A 16,170-nucleotide genomic window follows, 5' to 3' on the forward strand; every position below is an offset into this window, starting at 1 on the left:
TATATGATAAACATATTTTTAGTTCTCTAATTAAGGTGCTATTACTCATAATAAAGTATTGATAGTCTATGTGAAGTCCACTCCCAGCAAGGTACATCATGAAAGAATAACATTTTTTTCAAAAACAGTCTATAATGTGTTTTGCAATGAAACCCTTCTTATACAGTCATACACAAGTGGCCAAGCACCCCAGTCAAACAACATGTGGTGATTTTCTAAGTGAAAAAAAATTAACACACCTCTGCACTGAATTTAAAATATTTGGGGAAAGCATATCACATACACAAAAGCAACGGTACTTGAATTTTCCCCCCCAATATGTTAAACTCAGCAAATAACTAAACCTGTGCACTAAAATTTGCGGAGTTTGTTGTTGTATTTTCACTTACACAACACAATTTTTGCATAGCACTGTATTTGAAGCTATGTTTATAGAGCTTTGAATACTCGGTGTTGTGTAAAAAACAGTTTGTTTTTATTGTTGCATGATATCAGAGACTCAATCTGAAGTTAAAATGTTAATACTATTCAAAAATTAAACATGCTAATTCAAATAGTAAACTATTGATATTGATTACATGGTACATTGAATTTTAACTACTGAAAAGTGAATTTTTACAGGAAGTTTATCTTTACAATTCAGTCCAAAAATGCAATTAGAAATAAAACCTGATCAAGTGAATTAGCCTAAATTTGTTAAAGCTGGATCAGATCCATAAGTGAGCAGCACTGCTGATAGGGGGACACTGATTGCACTATGCACTCACAAATCAAGATCAAGATGAACACAGAGTGCATGTAGTTCTACACAGCGCACTCCGGTCGTAACAACGTCTTCATCTAACTGCACCCATTTGATAGACTCTCTGCCACCAGCTGGATGCGTTGCCATAGGGGCTTACTGTGGATTGCCTGTTGGAACGGTGCTATGGAGAGAAAAAAAACATGCAGCTCGGCTTTAAATAGCACGAGGCAGGGGAGGGTAAGTTTACACTCATGGGAACTATGTACTGTGAACTGAGAGTCACAGGCAGGGAGGGGGGGCAACACACCTAGAGCACTGTGGTTTTAACCTCCCTTGTGACAGAGTTATGTGTTTTTCTTTAAGGCAGACTACGTTGCTTTCAGTTCTGGAGACACTAAGGCCTAGAGATGTAAAGTAAATTATAAATACAACTAAAAAATAAATTATGTATTTTTCTGTTTTAATGTCTTGTTGGTGTAAACCAGCAAGACGCTGAAAGAGAAAACTGCATGATATTGTAGTTGTGTTGGAACGGTGTTACCATGTAAATACCTCAGTGGATTAAATTCTGACATTTATAACAATATATAATACTACTTCTTTAAAAATACAACCAAAGCCTTTTCTTAAGCTGACCACATAAACTGAAATTCCAACAAAACCCTAATATGATTATATAAAACAAAAAAAAATTCTCCACATTTCTACTAAAATCACAGTATACTTCAAGTTCTCGCAGACGCTAAGACCACTGAAAATAAGGCTGAAAGAAGCCTTATGTTTTCACATTGTGAGTTTAATTAAAACTTGGGTGCTAAGTTAAGTGTTAAGTCAGTGACCTCTGTGCAGGCTTGCAGAATGCAAAAGTGAAGTGCCCTGCTGTGTTGCACTGCACCAAAAACATCACAAAAGGCTTCCATTTCAGTTCTAAAAGATCTAAGTTCTAAAAATGCTCTAGAAAAGCTCAGAACATGAAGGGGTTTTATTCGGTACACTTTAATAATGAGAAATCATTTCAGATTGGACAGCCATTTGCTTAATCATTTTTCCCCACAGTAGCTTCATTAGACTGATCAAAAACATTCATGCACTATGTTGGCCATGTCTAAAACTTGGGACAATATCCTAGATGAAGTTCTCTAACACGAGTCAAAGGCATTACTATGTAATCTCTACAGAAAAAATAAAGTTCATTTTAACATTCTCCTAGAAATAGGATTGCATTTTATCTATAAATATTTCTCAGTGCGTAGCGGCATAGTCAGTGAAGGAGTGAAGAGAAGTATTCCAAACCAGAATACGAAAAATACCTCAAACAAAAATGATTCTTTTCCTTTCATTAGATCAGAAGTAGGTTTTGCAGTAGCCATACATAAATATGGGAGGGAGAGGTCTTTACAGATGAGGGCTTTATGAGGTTAGATTAGGTCAACATGTCCCACAGACAACAGCAGCACAGCGCCGTCCAGCAGGCGGTCAGACATGCCTGCTCTCCAGAATCATCTCGCCGTCCCTGTTCCACGACGTACACTGAGGGAAACACAATGTTAACATAAGACAATAACAATATTATAATAAAAATAATTACAACGGACACAGGATATTCTTATTCTTGCTACAGTTACTAAATCAGATTCACTCTTAAAAAAAAGGTGTCATAGAAGAACCACATCCTTTAAGAACAGCTCTAAAAAAAGGATGTGTGAGTTTGCAGAACCTTCACATAACATAAGGGTCTATTGACATTAAGTACAATGATCACTGATTTGTCTTTTGGGTCTATTTATGCAGCTTTGGCTTGAAAACCTGACAAAATAATTTCAGTTTCATCAAATCCTGTTACTGTTTTTGAAAGCAATAAATTGACCATCTTTGACTATGAAAATCAACCTTAGTTCAACATTAGTGTTTGAGAATTTAGTAAAACAACATATCTGGTCCCCAAATCCAATGTCAGCCCTGCAGTCTTTAAAGTAGGACGACTTGCACCAGATCATGTCATATGAGCTGCTGATGATGATGAAACATATGCATGTGATGTTAAAGACGGTAGTTCATCTACACTATTATCGACCAATATCTGTAAATAAATACCGGAACTGTCCATTGTGTTTCAATATCAGAACGTTGATGATCAAACAGCCAAACAGCATGTCACACAGCACTGGTTCCTCTTTGTGGTCAGCAAGCTACACTTGTTACACTTGTGTCAAAAACAAAACTTAACAATGTGCACCATCACACAAAAAGCCTGATGGCACAGTACTGCTTCCTTAAAGATAATATTTTCTTACATTTCATTTCTGATTCGGGAGACATGCTTGTACATGCCATAAACAGGCCATAAAATCATAATATATTTTTCTATATCATTAATTACTGATAATCATTATGTGCATTTAATAATTCTCAAACATAAACTTGAGATACATTACTAAGTCTAGTATTTTGAACCCTGAAAAAAAAGTAGGCTGGCAAAATATGCAAATTAATTTATAAAAAAAATATTTTAAAAAAGACATTTTGAGGATGCTGCATTTTCACATACATCTTTACATACATCACAGAACCTGTAACACACCTTTAAAACGTCAGTCTTAACAGGCAACAGAAAATATGAAGGAAAAAAAAAGTTGCTGCCAAGAAAGTGGGACTTTTTCTGCCAATTGCTAAGACATTTTGCTCATAGCACAAAGCTAATTAACCTCATGAACAAGTCAGTCGCTAGTGAATGGTTAGACTTCTTGCTGCTTTGTGCTGTTGCAAGTGAAAGGCTAGACTTCTTCCTCCCAGTCTAGCAATTAAACAAAGCACATCAGCACCAAGTGTGATGAACTAGCACCTGCTTAAAATGCAGGCATTTGTGGCTAATTACAGATTATGGAACAGAACCAATCATAAACATTTATTCCAGTGAATTACTGACAATAAAGAAATATTTTATTATAATTATCATTGTTTTAAAACTGCCCAGGTCTAGTAGCCAGTGTGATTCGAACACAGTTCAGAATCAAGGAAGGGTCTTTCAAAAAGTAGCAGGAAGCTTACCTGTGTTTTTAGGAGGCTCCCCATACACTGGTCCTCCGTATGGTGGCTGGGGGGGTACCTGATATCCCTGATAACCTGGCTGGACTGGATATTGCCCAGGAGGCCCTGGAGGGAAGTTGGGGTAAGGCTGCTGATCTGTGGGAGGTGGATAGCCTGGAGCGGGGTAGGCCTGAGGTGGGTATCCCTGGGTGGGGTAACCAGGAGCAGAAGGGGCAGGGTACCCAGGGGCTGCAGGGCCGGGGCCAGTATACGGGGGAGGATGATCGTAATTCATTTATGTGCAGGAGGAGGTCACCTGTAGACAAGAGACATGCAGTTTCACATTGATTCAGTTAATACAGAGATAATGTTGCAACGCCTCATCCTAGCTGGTGCACTTGTGGTCTTCCGTTCCTCATTTCTGCACACCTGTGAGTGTGAGGCCAAGTGTGAGCTGAAATGCACTGTCATTACCCTGTCACTGAGTTGCATTATGCTTGTATTCTATATGGACTCACTGTAGGTACATATACGCTTATTTTCACAGACAATTCTGATCGATATCATTTCACAAGCTGCAGTAAATGTATAGCCTGTACGTTGCACTAGTCTTTCCTAAATGCAACTTATTTTACTGTTTCCATGCTAAAAGACTCCTGTCCATGAAGGTGCTGACTCTGAGGGGGACTGCAGGGCTTGGTGCTCCATTTGGAACAGACCCTAAATCAGAGACCAGAAGAAAGTAAGGTGAAGGTCTGCTTTTAACATTAAATATATTGTGTTGTAAGCCTCTCCCGTTCTATCAGTCAGCCTCACCCACAGCAGCTCTAGCTAATAATTCACAGCAAATTGCAAATTAATGAGCAAGTATGTACACATGACTCATTTGTAGCAAACATTCTATTGATACAGCCAGTTTGCAGACAATAGTTGCTTAATAACAAATCACAGCTATTATTTGTGACCTTATATACACTTGTGAAACACATCTTGCTGTAAGCATATGAAAGATGAATATTCATATTTATAAAACGACTACGGACTGATTTATAACAAATTATCTATGAATGAATGAATCTATGAATGAAGCCTTTGTCACATAGTCACCAAAGTAACCAGCGAAATTTTGATCAACCTGTCCATGCAAATACACTATGATAAGTGGGGGGAGACGAGACAGGAATGAGGAAAAATACAGAATACAGAATACATGGGGAAATGGAGGAGATAAAAAACCTCCCCCAGACCATGTTCCTGTCAGAAGAAAACCTTGTATCTCCATTTTTGTCATTTTTCAGTTTTTGACATATTTTAAAAATGTCTGTTGCCCTTTACGTTGTGTATAAATTTCATGATGAATGGGCCAAAATAAACAGCCCAAAGTGACTTGGAAAAACATCTGATTCCATTGACTAACAAGGTTTTCTTCCGACAACAGCGGTATATTAATCACTGATGATAGTACACAAGTTAAACACCTGAAAGAAAGCCAGTCTGTGTCTGGTTAACTTCTACTAATCTTCTTTAAGTGTCCAGGACGAAACTGGGCTTTAGCTAAGTTTGTGGCCAAGAAGCTGCATATCTAAATTTAGTCTCTACTCCTTATTGATTCCAACTCAGCCGAGGGTCTCCTGTTGTTTTTGTTGTAATAGCAGCGAGAGGAGCCAATCTTTGGAAACTTGATCTGGTCTGGCTATTCTTCTGGAGCTGTAGTATTTTGAATTACAAATGAGTTTCAGATCAGGCATGTGTGACTTGCGCACATTAGTACACATGACTACCTAATACACAATGATGATGACGAAATAAGGGTTTTTTTTAACACACTGGGATTTCCAGGCCAACAACTATGAACCTATGTCACAAGATTAAACCCATGCCTCTCCACAGGGTAAACTCAATCAGTGAGTGTAAATCCTCATGAACGAGTACATTGTGTCATTTCTCATAAACATGGATGTGACGTCTGCAATGACTACGGACATACAATGACTAAGCATGCTGTTAGCAAGCTCCTTCTCTTTGGGTGTCCCATTTAATGCAATATCTAATACAGATAAAACCATGGTGAGTAGCTCTTGTCAGGGCTGGTGAATTATTAACTTAATGGAAAGCATAGTCGCCACACAAACAGGGGAAACACAAAGGTGAATGATGTCGTAATAAAGAGAAGCTAATATGTGATAAAGGAAATAATCCCTATATGAATATGAATCTAGATGTGTATCACTAGATTTTTCCCAAATTCTGTGTTTTGCTTAGTCTTGTTGCTGCTGTAGCCCTGCGGTTTCCTCCAGTATTCAAGTGTGTGTCCATCTACAGAGGTGGACAGAGTAGCCTAAACTCATACTCAAGGAAATGTTAATGAGATGCTGATAAAATAATGACTCAGGTCAAAGTACATTCGAAACGTAATGGGTCCAACAAAAAGAAGGAAATGAGGTTTGTATGGCTGTTTTTGTCTTGCTGTGTCCTTTTGGTCTACAATACAATGCTAAAGCTACAAATGTGTGACCAATCACAAAGCAGTACAGGTTTGGTTAGTAAACACAATTTAATAAAATAAAACACAAAAAAGAAATTAGTAACCAAATATGAATGGCTAAACGTAACAGACTACAAACATTTCTTACTGACATGTAGAGCTAAGTAGAAGTAAAAACAATATTTTTTTCATCAACATTTAACCCAAGTACATATACTTACAGTCTCTCTTCCTCTATAAATATAGGAGTATGTGTCTCAAATTAACTCAAGAATCTTATTTACACTCATTTCCGAGCATTTTCATGTTCAGTTTTGCTCCATTAAGGAAAGAAGTATCACTCGGACAGTGAAGTATCTAAGAAGAAGAATAAACAAACCTCTGAAATGACTAAAGATATACGTTTTAAACTTCAGTCAGGTGGCCATGGCAGGGTGCTGTTCCTTTCCAGCTCCTGACTAGGACCCTTGTTGCTGTTCTGCAGATGAAGTGCATTTGTCAGTGAATACTGCAGTGTTCAGTGCTGAAAACGAGGCGAATAGGATGGTTTTGTGTTCATTTACAACAAGTAGGTGATTGTTGAGCAAGATGTCAGGCGGACAGAGAATCGGCCCACGCAAGTAAATGAACGACGGAGTTCCGATCACTGCCCCACTACTCAGAGGGGAAAAGCGCAATTAAGGCGGACAAAGTGCTAAATATTTACTTTAGTACACTGGGGAGAAAAGTCTAAGCCTGACAAAGTAGGTGCCCGGTTTCTGAGTCTGTGAAAGACAGTAATCCGAGCGAAGTTAAGACCATGCGGAGGAGGCCCGTACCAGGATCCAGTCAGTGTTGCTGTTAGAAGGCCGGGGGTATGAACAAGGATGGAAACTGCACCAAACACATACTGACACTCAGCAAAGTGCCTAGACTGCGTATTCGAGCCGTTAGTAGAGGAGAGTCATATACGAAGCCTACGCTAAAGGCGAAAACGCTCTGAAAGTGATGTTTTTACCTGTGGTTTAACGGTCGGTGGTGCTGCTACAGTACGTCAGCCCGGCTCCGCTCTGCTCCGTTTGTTTTATTCCCGTTATGGTGGTGTCACGGCGTTGTTAAAGGAGTCCAGCTGAGTCTGCCCTCCCCGTTAACCAATACAGTGAACTAAACAGCGCTGGCCGCTTGGGGCGCGAGAGCGCTCCAAGCGAGAGATGATCAGCTGACCCACCCTCTGACCAATAGGAGATGAGCAGGCAGCCCAAGCCCCGCCTTCTTCAGTGGCTTGGCACCCCCCAGTGAGGTCAAAGATGAGGGAAGGGGTGGGGAGAGAGGGTAAATAAACGGGAGGTGGGCAGATTTTCAATCACATTTGAAACCTCACATGACCAGTGGACTGCAGAGTAGAGGGTACGAAGAGGTCAGCCGCTAAACTGAACTCATTTTGATCTTTTTACTGTTAAATTGGAGAAGCTATCGTTTCCCTATGGCTCCTAGTTGTCACCAGAGAGAGTCTGTTATGGTCGCATCTTGCTCCATGTTTATTTCAGCAGGACATTTATTTACAACAGTGTGGTCAAATGATCAAAACAAACAAAAAAAGAAACGTTCAAAATTTCAACATGTAACTAAAAACTTGATCATGCTTCACTGTGAACTCGTGTGCATTAACGAAAACCCAAAACAAAGTTCCAGAGACACTTTTTGACTTGAACTCTAATAAGCAGTGTATCCATAGATGTTCAGTGTGAAACAAAGAGACAGAAAAGTGATTTTGAGGCTAATCATTTTAGTTTCTTCTTTCTTCTCTGTCATGTTTCGCTAGTAATTTGTTACATGACAATGGAAGACGGTCATACTTGATTGTCTTGTTTCTACAGAAGCGAAAAGCTAATCAGCTATCAGCTAACATAACGTAGGACTCTTTGCGATGTACTGCAGTCTTCTCTACAGGTAAGGTGTTTATATGAGATACTGACATTCAGAAGCATATTTAGCAATTTCACAAACAATCAGCATCTTATAAAGGTCAGAGTGGAATACTGTTAATGAGTCATTGTAATACAGAGACAAAACATTATCATTAAAGTCTGAGCAAACACTCCATCACCCACAGTGCAATATGCAAATATAAAACAAAAGGTGGTAAAATGCGGCATATATGTGATAAATGAACTGACATATCAAACAAAGCTGTTCCATGTGTAACAGAGCAGCCCTATATTAGACTATAATCAGGAATGTGTGCTCGCTCAATGAAAGACGGTCTGTCTCCAGCGTTTGTCGTGGAGGAAGGGCCAGAGACTGTCTCTTATAGCGGTTTTGAAGGGAGTGGGGTCAACACTTAAACCAAGCAGCTCCAGACGAGAGCACTCCAACTGCGCGTTCTGCGGCCTCTGAGCCCCGGCTCCAGCAGGTTGCTCTGTCAGCTACACACACACACACACACACACACACACACACACACACACACACACACACACACACACACACACACACACACACAGATTAAGTACCTAAAAACTGGTATATCCAGTGAAAAACAAACAGAAGGGAAAAACTTGCTGAAAAATTGTTTACCTATTACTCACCAACTTTTTAGACACCATTATAATGGAAGCTGTTAGAGTGTTTCCAAAACACAGCTTGTTTCCAAAATAATCTGAGGTTTTGTCTAACCCTGCCCCAAAATCACTAGTAATGTGTCGGTGATACTGAAAAATTCGAATCTAGGAAGTTAACAGTCTACATCTTTTTTTTTTACGTACTATCTACGGTCACACAGGTTGTGGGACATTAATTCACAATTAACATTTATGAAAACATCATGACACATGCGCTGCAGCAAAACAGCAAACAAAATCCTTTTGATCTTACTGTTTCTTTTTTAAAGCAACATGACAAGAACAAACTTAATACCTGAAATATGTCTCTCTCAGGACACTGCAAATTCAGTGTTATTTGCTTGCTCTATGCCATATGAACAGCAGACTGTGACTTACCGGTATGAGATGACTGCTGGGCAGGTTAAACGCATCTGCAATGGCACAGGCCATCTCATATTTAGTCATCTGCTCTTTCCCAGAATAATGGAAGATCCCACGTATGGATGGGTCCTACCATGCAGCATAAGCACATAAACAAAAGTGAGTTCAGACCAGCACAGCACAAACAAGTTGCCATTTCTAAACACAAACGCACACTGTATGCAGAAGTTTGAATATCCGTGGTCAAGTCAAACCCTCTACAGGGAACAAATGTAAACATTTTTTGCATGTTTTAGTGTGCAATTTGTTTTTTTCAGTTCAATGTATTGGAAAAAATAAAACTTAAAATATGAATTATAAAACTTTTGCACATGCCCAATGTTTTTCCCAAAATATGTTAAATTCAGTAAATAGTCAATGCATTACAAATAGCAGAAGTGTGTTCTCTGTAGAGGATGTGAACTTATGTGCGCTTAGAAAATGAAAGCTTGGAGGGAAAAACTTTTTCTTTTTTTTTTTTAAGTACAACAGTGTGTATAGACAAAAAGTAGTTGATATTTTGTGATGGAAGTCCCCAGCCATCACATGGATTTGTTAAATCACCAGCACACCTGATTTTACACAATAAAATAAAGAACTACTGATTAGCCTAACATCAAGTTCATCAACGGATGATAAATACATATAATACTGGGTTGCCATGAGTGCAGGTTTGGAACTGTATATATAGTCCAAATTGACTAAATAAGCTTTCTCAGAATGTAATTACTTTCAATAATTCAGAAGCGTGATTTTCATCATGTTACCATAAAGTGAATACAGTTCCAAAAAATAAAAATCATGTATACAGTCAATATAAAATTATTACAATAAAGAATAACATTCCACAGATTAACAAAGTCACATGATGGTCAATATGGAAACAGTAAGAATAAAACACTGATCAATTTTTATTCTTTTACAGTTGGTTGGCACTTTCCTTTTACACATAAAAACATGAGAAGAATGCAATCGGCAAATGGTGAAATATGCCAAGTGGCTGGTTCAGCATGTTGCGGGTGCACCAAGAATATCTTCTATGTGCAAACGTAGCACATAAAAAATGGATGTAAGTAATCAAATTGTCCAGGGCTCAAAGTCTGGGCTGTTAGTTGCATGTTCTTGCGCCTTCACTTTTGTAAAACAGGGGTTGTATTTAAGCTTACTGCTAATATGTGGATCAGCACCTATTGTTTCCACACAGACCTGAAGTACAGCACTGTCTGGATAGTTTAATTGTTCCTCCAGCTCAGCCTTGCAATCAAATTCTAAAAAAAGTGGATAAGCATAGATCTAGAGGGGGGCCTTACTGATCTATTGTTTGTCTAATAAAATCAGCCGATACAAAAGTTTCACAAATTTAACAGCATCAGCAGAAATACGTTTTAACCAAAAATAATGTCTACATTACTGTTTATCTGAATGTTTATCTCTTTACAATTGTTAATGGTGTTGGTGACAAAATGCTGATATTGGTCAGGTCCTAATCTTGACTAGCAGCAAATTAAACCTCCACACCGGGAACCCAAGTGTAGCAAGTGGGTCACCTGAAGAGCCCTCTCAGCCATGTTCCTGCAGACACGTGCTACATCTTTGGTGTAGGTGGGGAAGCGCTGCTGGCAGTGGTCTATGGTGCAACTCTCGGCCCCTTCCTGAACACGGTCCCACAGCACCGTTACTGCACTCTCCTCAACCTTCTCCACCTCGCCATAAAGAATGGGGACCCGAAGTACTGCAGCACCTGAAAACGGGAAAAGTTTGTTGTTTTGAAGTAAGTACTCAGACTCACCAATTATTTTAATGCTTAAGCAATGGCTGTATGTGGCACACACAGCTGTTCCTCACTTTCACAACTACTGCAACCCCAGAAAATATTTAGACACTTCAAAGATTTAACCATTGCTAAACTATAGTGACGTTCTTTAGGTTGCTTCCGAGTTCTTTAGGAAGTCCAACCAGACTGCACTAGGAGTACTGTAAAAGTCTGTAAACAAACTGATCAAATAATAAAAATCTGAAATACATCAGCCAATGTTTGAAAGAATACTTTGAAAAAAGGAAAATATCATTCTTGGAATGGTCTGCTTAAAATAAATGGCACCTGGTTTGCACTTGTTTCCTGACATAATTAAGTTTATACCTTTTTAAATATTATTCAACGACTTTTTAGAAACACTACATAACTCATAAGAGTTTCATAGTAGTCACTGGATAACTCGTATTATTTAATGGACAGTACATACTACTACTTTATTACTAAACAGTAATAATGTTTAATACGTGTAAAGTAAGCCAAGGATAAAATGGGTTGTGCCCTAAAATAAGTGGCTCTGAGAGTGAAAAACTTTGGACCCACATTAGGTCTGTAGGGTTTAAGGAATTAACTCATAATGGAGAAGAGGGGTTTACTTAATACAGGGGAGACACAGGAAACACAAGATGAGTAAAACAAAAGAAGAAAGAGGTCAGGGAATTCGTATACCTGGACACTGTCTAAGGATCTCTCGTTCTCCTTCAAGTTTGGATTTCCCATACATGTTTAATGGATTTGGTGCATCATTTTCTCCATATGGGGGATTGCGTCCATCAAATACATAATCAGTACTAATGTAGAGCAGGAAGATGCCAGCTACATGTACAATGTTAAAACAGCACAAACAACAAATGAATCAGAAAAAAACAGCATTACAAGAATTGAACAAGCAACAACTCAAAAATAAATCTACTCAACAAGCTATGTTTGTAAAAATGGCGAAAACCTTTTTGATAACATTTCTATTTCAATTTCCATACCCCATGTCTGCTTTGCTGGACACTGGACTAACCTGCTTCTTTTGCCAAAGTAGCACATGCATGTACATTCAGGTTCAAGGCTGCCTCCGTGTGATGCTCCACCACATCCGGCCTCCTCTCAGCAGCACAGTGCACAATCACATGAGGCTGACTCCGCAACAAAAACACAATGACACAACAACATTACTTTAAAGGGAAAATGATGGGTTGCAAACAGCAGGAAGCACCAATGTTAGTGGCAAACAGCGTGGAGGCTTTAGGCAATACGCAGCCACTTTGGGGACAATAAGCACCTGAAAGTCATGAATGACTTCCCGCACAGCATCTTCGTCCAGCAGGTTGCATCTGAGGAAGCGAGGTCGAGCCCGGTTGTAACCACTGCCCAATGCATCCCAGTCATTATTCTGGAACTCCTTGTAGACCACGCGCCCCAGAAGACCAGTCGCACCCGTCACAAGCACACGCCTGTAAGGGGTGTAGACATCCTCCTATGGAAGGTCAGAAATTCAAGGAGCAGATTTGTCAAGAATCCTCAAACAATCAGTTGATTATTCTAAAAATTAATTTCAAGTGATTGTAATCAAGTAAAAGGGCTCCTGCACATTACTGAAGAAATAACAGCGACTTGAAGTACAGTTTAGTATCCAGTATAAATGGTTAAACCTCTGATTTGTTAAGTTTTTCGTTCTAATACAAGAATACATTTACAAGCAGTTTAGTCTCTACTTGCATTTGTGACACAAACTTTGTACATACCTGATCAGAATAGGGAGTTACAAGGGATTCACCATGACATCAGAATCACATACTGCCAGATTACTGCTTTAAGAAAAAGCGGCATCAGACAGATGTTCAGATGTCATATTTCAAACTGATACTTGGTGATATACTTAACTCCAGAAGAGCTAAATACTTAGGTGACGCTGGATTACTGGGTGAAAATGTCTTAATAATAAATGAGTGTTCTCTGTAATGCTAATACAGGTGGACTTAGTCACAAATTCTGTCTTTAGAAACGGTTATGTTTCTACATGTACATGAAAAATATTGGATACTGGCATCAGCCCACAAATCCCACGTCGGTGCATCCCTGGAGCTTACACATTTTTACATGGTTACATAACTGGCTTCATTTAAGGCGTTAATTAGAAAGGCTTTCAGTGGATAATCAGATTACAACCACAAGAACCGTTAAAGAAAACCAAATAAAAAATACCACTCATTCAGGTTTTGAAATCCAAATTTCAGTTCTTTTACATGTCATAATGGCCAATGAATACACAGGATGTGGTCTGAGCAACACTATAAACACCAACTTTCACACTTACACGCAGCGTAAACATCACACTTCAGCCCCTCCAATGAGGCGCACCTAAAACGCAACGTCAGGAAGTCAGCTCCTCATCCCAGCTCTACAAAATGATGAAGTTTTACAAATGTAGGAGCTTATCGACGCCTTACATTAAACTAGCTACTATCTTATAATCCACAAATGTGCCAAATACTCAGAATTCATCGACTCCTTTCGCTTAATTGGCTACTATAATGCACAGTTAAACGACCAGGCTTCCAAAGAGCTCCGCCGTACTGGCAGGTAAACTGACAAAGACAGAGAGCAGGACGTTTTGCAGAAGCAGTCTGGAAGACTTACCTGTACGAGCTCCACATGACCGGGGCTAAAATGTATCTTTAGCTCTTTCTCTCTCTCGCTCATGTCAGTATGGCTCTATCATACCCCGCAACGACGACGACGACGATTATGCACAACGCGCCACTCAATTCCGGGACCTTCTTCACGCCAGCTGGAGTCCCGTCCACACAGAGAGTACATACGACATCACAGCTACAGCACACACACATGCACCAGCCAAACTTTCACACACACACACCTGCACCAGCCAAACTTTCACACACACACAACCGTTTTCATAATCAGAGAATCCGGACTGGATTTGCGCAGACAGCGCAGGCGTACACAAGCAGCGACTCTAGCACATCATCGCGGCACTCTTATACGCAGTACGTACCTGCTTAGCTAAATAGCTCTGACACATTGCATTAATTCATTCTTGAAAACTCAGCCAAGCCAGTTTTCAATACCTACAGAGCAGCAGAACAAATTATATTTAAGTACGTCTGTATTTAGAAGCGATTACGAGAGCACTGTTCGACAATTAACTTTTATAAACTTTTCAACAAATGAAGTCGTTTTAAAGCGACTCTCAGTAAATGTAATGAGCATCATATGTTAGCCAGCTAAATAAACTCGTCCAATATCCATTAAAAGAGCTTGTTTACATTACATACAGCTGCCCTACTAGTTAACTACCAGTCACAACAACTCACTCACTAATGTTTAGATCTGTCTTTATGCCTTTATACAGGTGAACAACTAACTATTTGCTGTTTAAAACACAATGCAAGGACACAGCGCTACTGAATACGCTTTACTCAGAGAGCCAGACGTGAGACGTGTGGGTAAATCCCAGTTTACATTCTCAGCTCAGCTGTCTGTCCGACCGACCGACCAAACAGTAGCATTACCAACACAAAGAGAGCCAAACAGCGTAGTTCATTATCTACTTTGAAACATCAAGAATTTACCTCAAAATCCCCATACTCCAATCCAGGCATGATTTTACCACACGTTTACGAGACGTCTAACGCATCAGTTACTCGAGTTAAGCCGTGCTGAAAGATTTTTTTAGCCGGTTGGCTTCTGCTGCAGCTCATTCATTTCAAAATAAGAGTCCCAACGGTTATTTCGTCGGACAAACTAGCGAAAGATTAACGCAGAGCTTTACGGATTAGTTGATCTTAAAAATATTAATTTTATTATTTTTATATTTTACATATTTTAAAAATATTTTAAAACGTACCATATGTGCCAAAGGGTATGTGGCACAACTGCCATGTTTTGGTCCTTTTGTAAATTAGTTTAGTAAATAAATAATATCGGTTATGTAGCTGTAACCAATCTAGCACAATGTCAGCAGCAACATTCTCAATTAAGTCGTTTTGTATTAGACATAGTCATTTATTTCCTCTCAGTAGTTTGTAATGTTTTATCTTTTTCAAAACACATTCATTTTCCAAAACAAAAAATCTCTGTGAATCTAAAATCAAAACACTAATTAGACCTTGCATGTACAGTAATGTTGGTGGTCCAAGGGTGGACAGACAGTGGTATACAGTCAGCGAGGTGATGACCAAATCAAGCCAGCAGACTGATGTGTGCTACTTTCTGGGGAGTATGTAGATAATATAATAAGAAATCTTAATGTAGTCAAATTGATGAAAATATGCTGTTAAATTTGACAGTTTTCCACGTGTTTCATCATTTCAAATCTAAAGTGCTGGTGAACAGATCCAAAACAGCAGAAAGCTAAGCCTATAAGATTTATTAAGACAGAAGGCCACTGTTGGCCAACTGATGGAAAAGCTTTTGCTCAGCATTTTCCAGGCGGTCCACTGGTGGTTAAGCAACGTGTTAGACAAAATGGCTGTTTTCATTACTCATTTTTTTCCACTTACAGTCCAGTTTTTTTATTTCATTTCTTTTGTTATCCTTTTGTAAATTAGTTTACTAAATCATTTTATCAACAGTAATATCATAAAGAAAGCCACTTGTTTACCAGCAGTGGCATACAGCCAGCATTGTCCAGGTGAAAACCTTGTCAAGCCAGTTGACCCATATATGCTGCTATCTAGGATGTAGGAAGATGGCATGGTATCTTGATGTAGGTCAAATGAATTAAAATTACTTATAGATTTGACAGCTTTCCATGTATTTGTCATTTCAAATCCAAAGTGCTGGAGAACAGAGAGAAAACAACAGAAAAGCTACGCATAGTGAGAAAATCACAAACAGTTTTGGATTCTGTAGTCAGTCTTTAGAATATCGTTCTTAGTTAGTTTCACCTGGAACCTATAAGTCATCTTTCAGGTTTTGGGTAAATGGAGCACCATTCTTTCAGAAGTTATTTCCTCAACTCTGAGCCTGTTAAGAGACCACTGTAACACATGGAGATCTGATGTCTGGAATCTATCATCAAAATCTGAAACATGTTCATTATAACTACCAAATGTGTTTAGTTCCACGTTATAAAACAGAAATT

At 39.0% G+C, this 16,170-nt stretch overlaps 2 protein-coding genes across 5 annotated transcripts; both read right to left on the reverse strand.

The window, feature by feature from the left end:
- Positions 1–1,709: 1,709 nt before the first annotated feature.
- Positions 1,710–7,411, reverse strand: zgc:165573 (cysteine-rich and transmembrane domain-containing protein 1). Its single transcript, XM_017720306.2, has 3 exons — positions 7,255–7,411; positions 3,794–4,088; positions 1,710–2,275 (listed from the first exon to the last, which is right to left on the reverse strand). The coding sequence occupies exons 2-3, from the start codon at positions 4,065–4,067 to the stop codon at positions 2,169–2,171; spliced, it is 381 nt and encodes a 126-aa protein (XP_017575795.1). The 5' UTR covers positions 4,068–4,088; positions 7,255–7,411; the 3' UTR covers positions 1,710–2,168.
- Positions 7,412–7,750: 339 nt separating this feature from the next.
- On the reverse strand, positions 7,751–14,770 carry mat2b (methionine adenosyltransferase II, beta). Of its 4 annotated transcripts, none has more exons than XM_017720305.2 (8): positions 13,704–14,023; positions 12,809–12,871; positions 12,346–12,540; positions 12,085–12,203; positions 11,742–11,888; positions 10,807–11,000; positions 9,236–9,349; positions 7,751–8,662 (listed from the first exon to the last, which is right to left on the reverse strand). In XM_017720305.2, exons 3-8 carry the CDS (start codon positions 12,450–12,452, stop codon positions 8,486–8,488), a joined length of 858 nt encoding a protein of 285 aa, XP_017575794.2. In that variant the 5' UTR covers positions 12,453–12,540; positions 12,809–12,871; positions 13,704–14,023; the 3' UTR covers positions 7,751–8,485. The 4 variants fall into 4 exon arrangements, with proteins under 4 accessions (XP_017575794.2, XP_037401907.1, XP_017575793.2 ...); XM_037546010.1 differs by having other exon boundaries at positions 12,809–12,874; XM_017720304.2 differs by lacking the exons at positions 12,809–12,871; positions 13,704–14,023 and adding an exon at positions 14,657–14,770 and having other exon boundaries at positions 12,085–12,199.
- Between the last annotated feature and the right edge of the window lie 1,400 nt (positions 14,771–16,170).

The sequence above is a fragment of the Pygocentrus nattereri genome, chromosome 16 (genome assembly GCF_015220715.1).
Source record: "Pygocentrus nattereri isolate fPygNat1 chromosome 16, fPygNat1.pri, whole genome shotgun sequence".
NCBI lineage: Eukaryota > Metazoa > Chordata > Actinopteri > Characiformes > Serrasalmidae > Pygocentrus > Pygocentrus nattereri.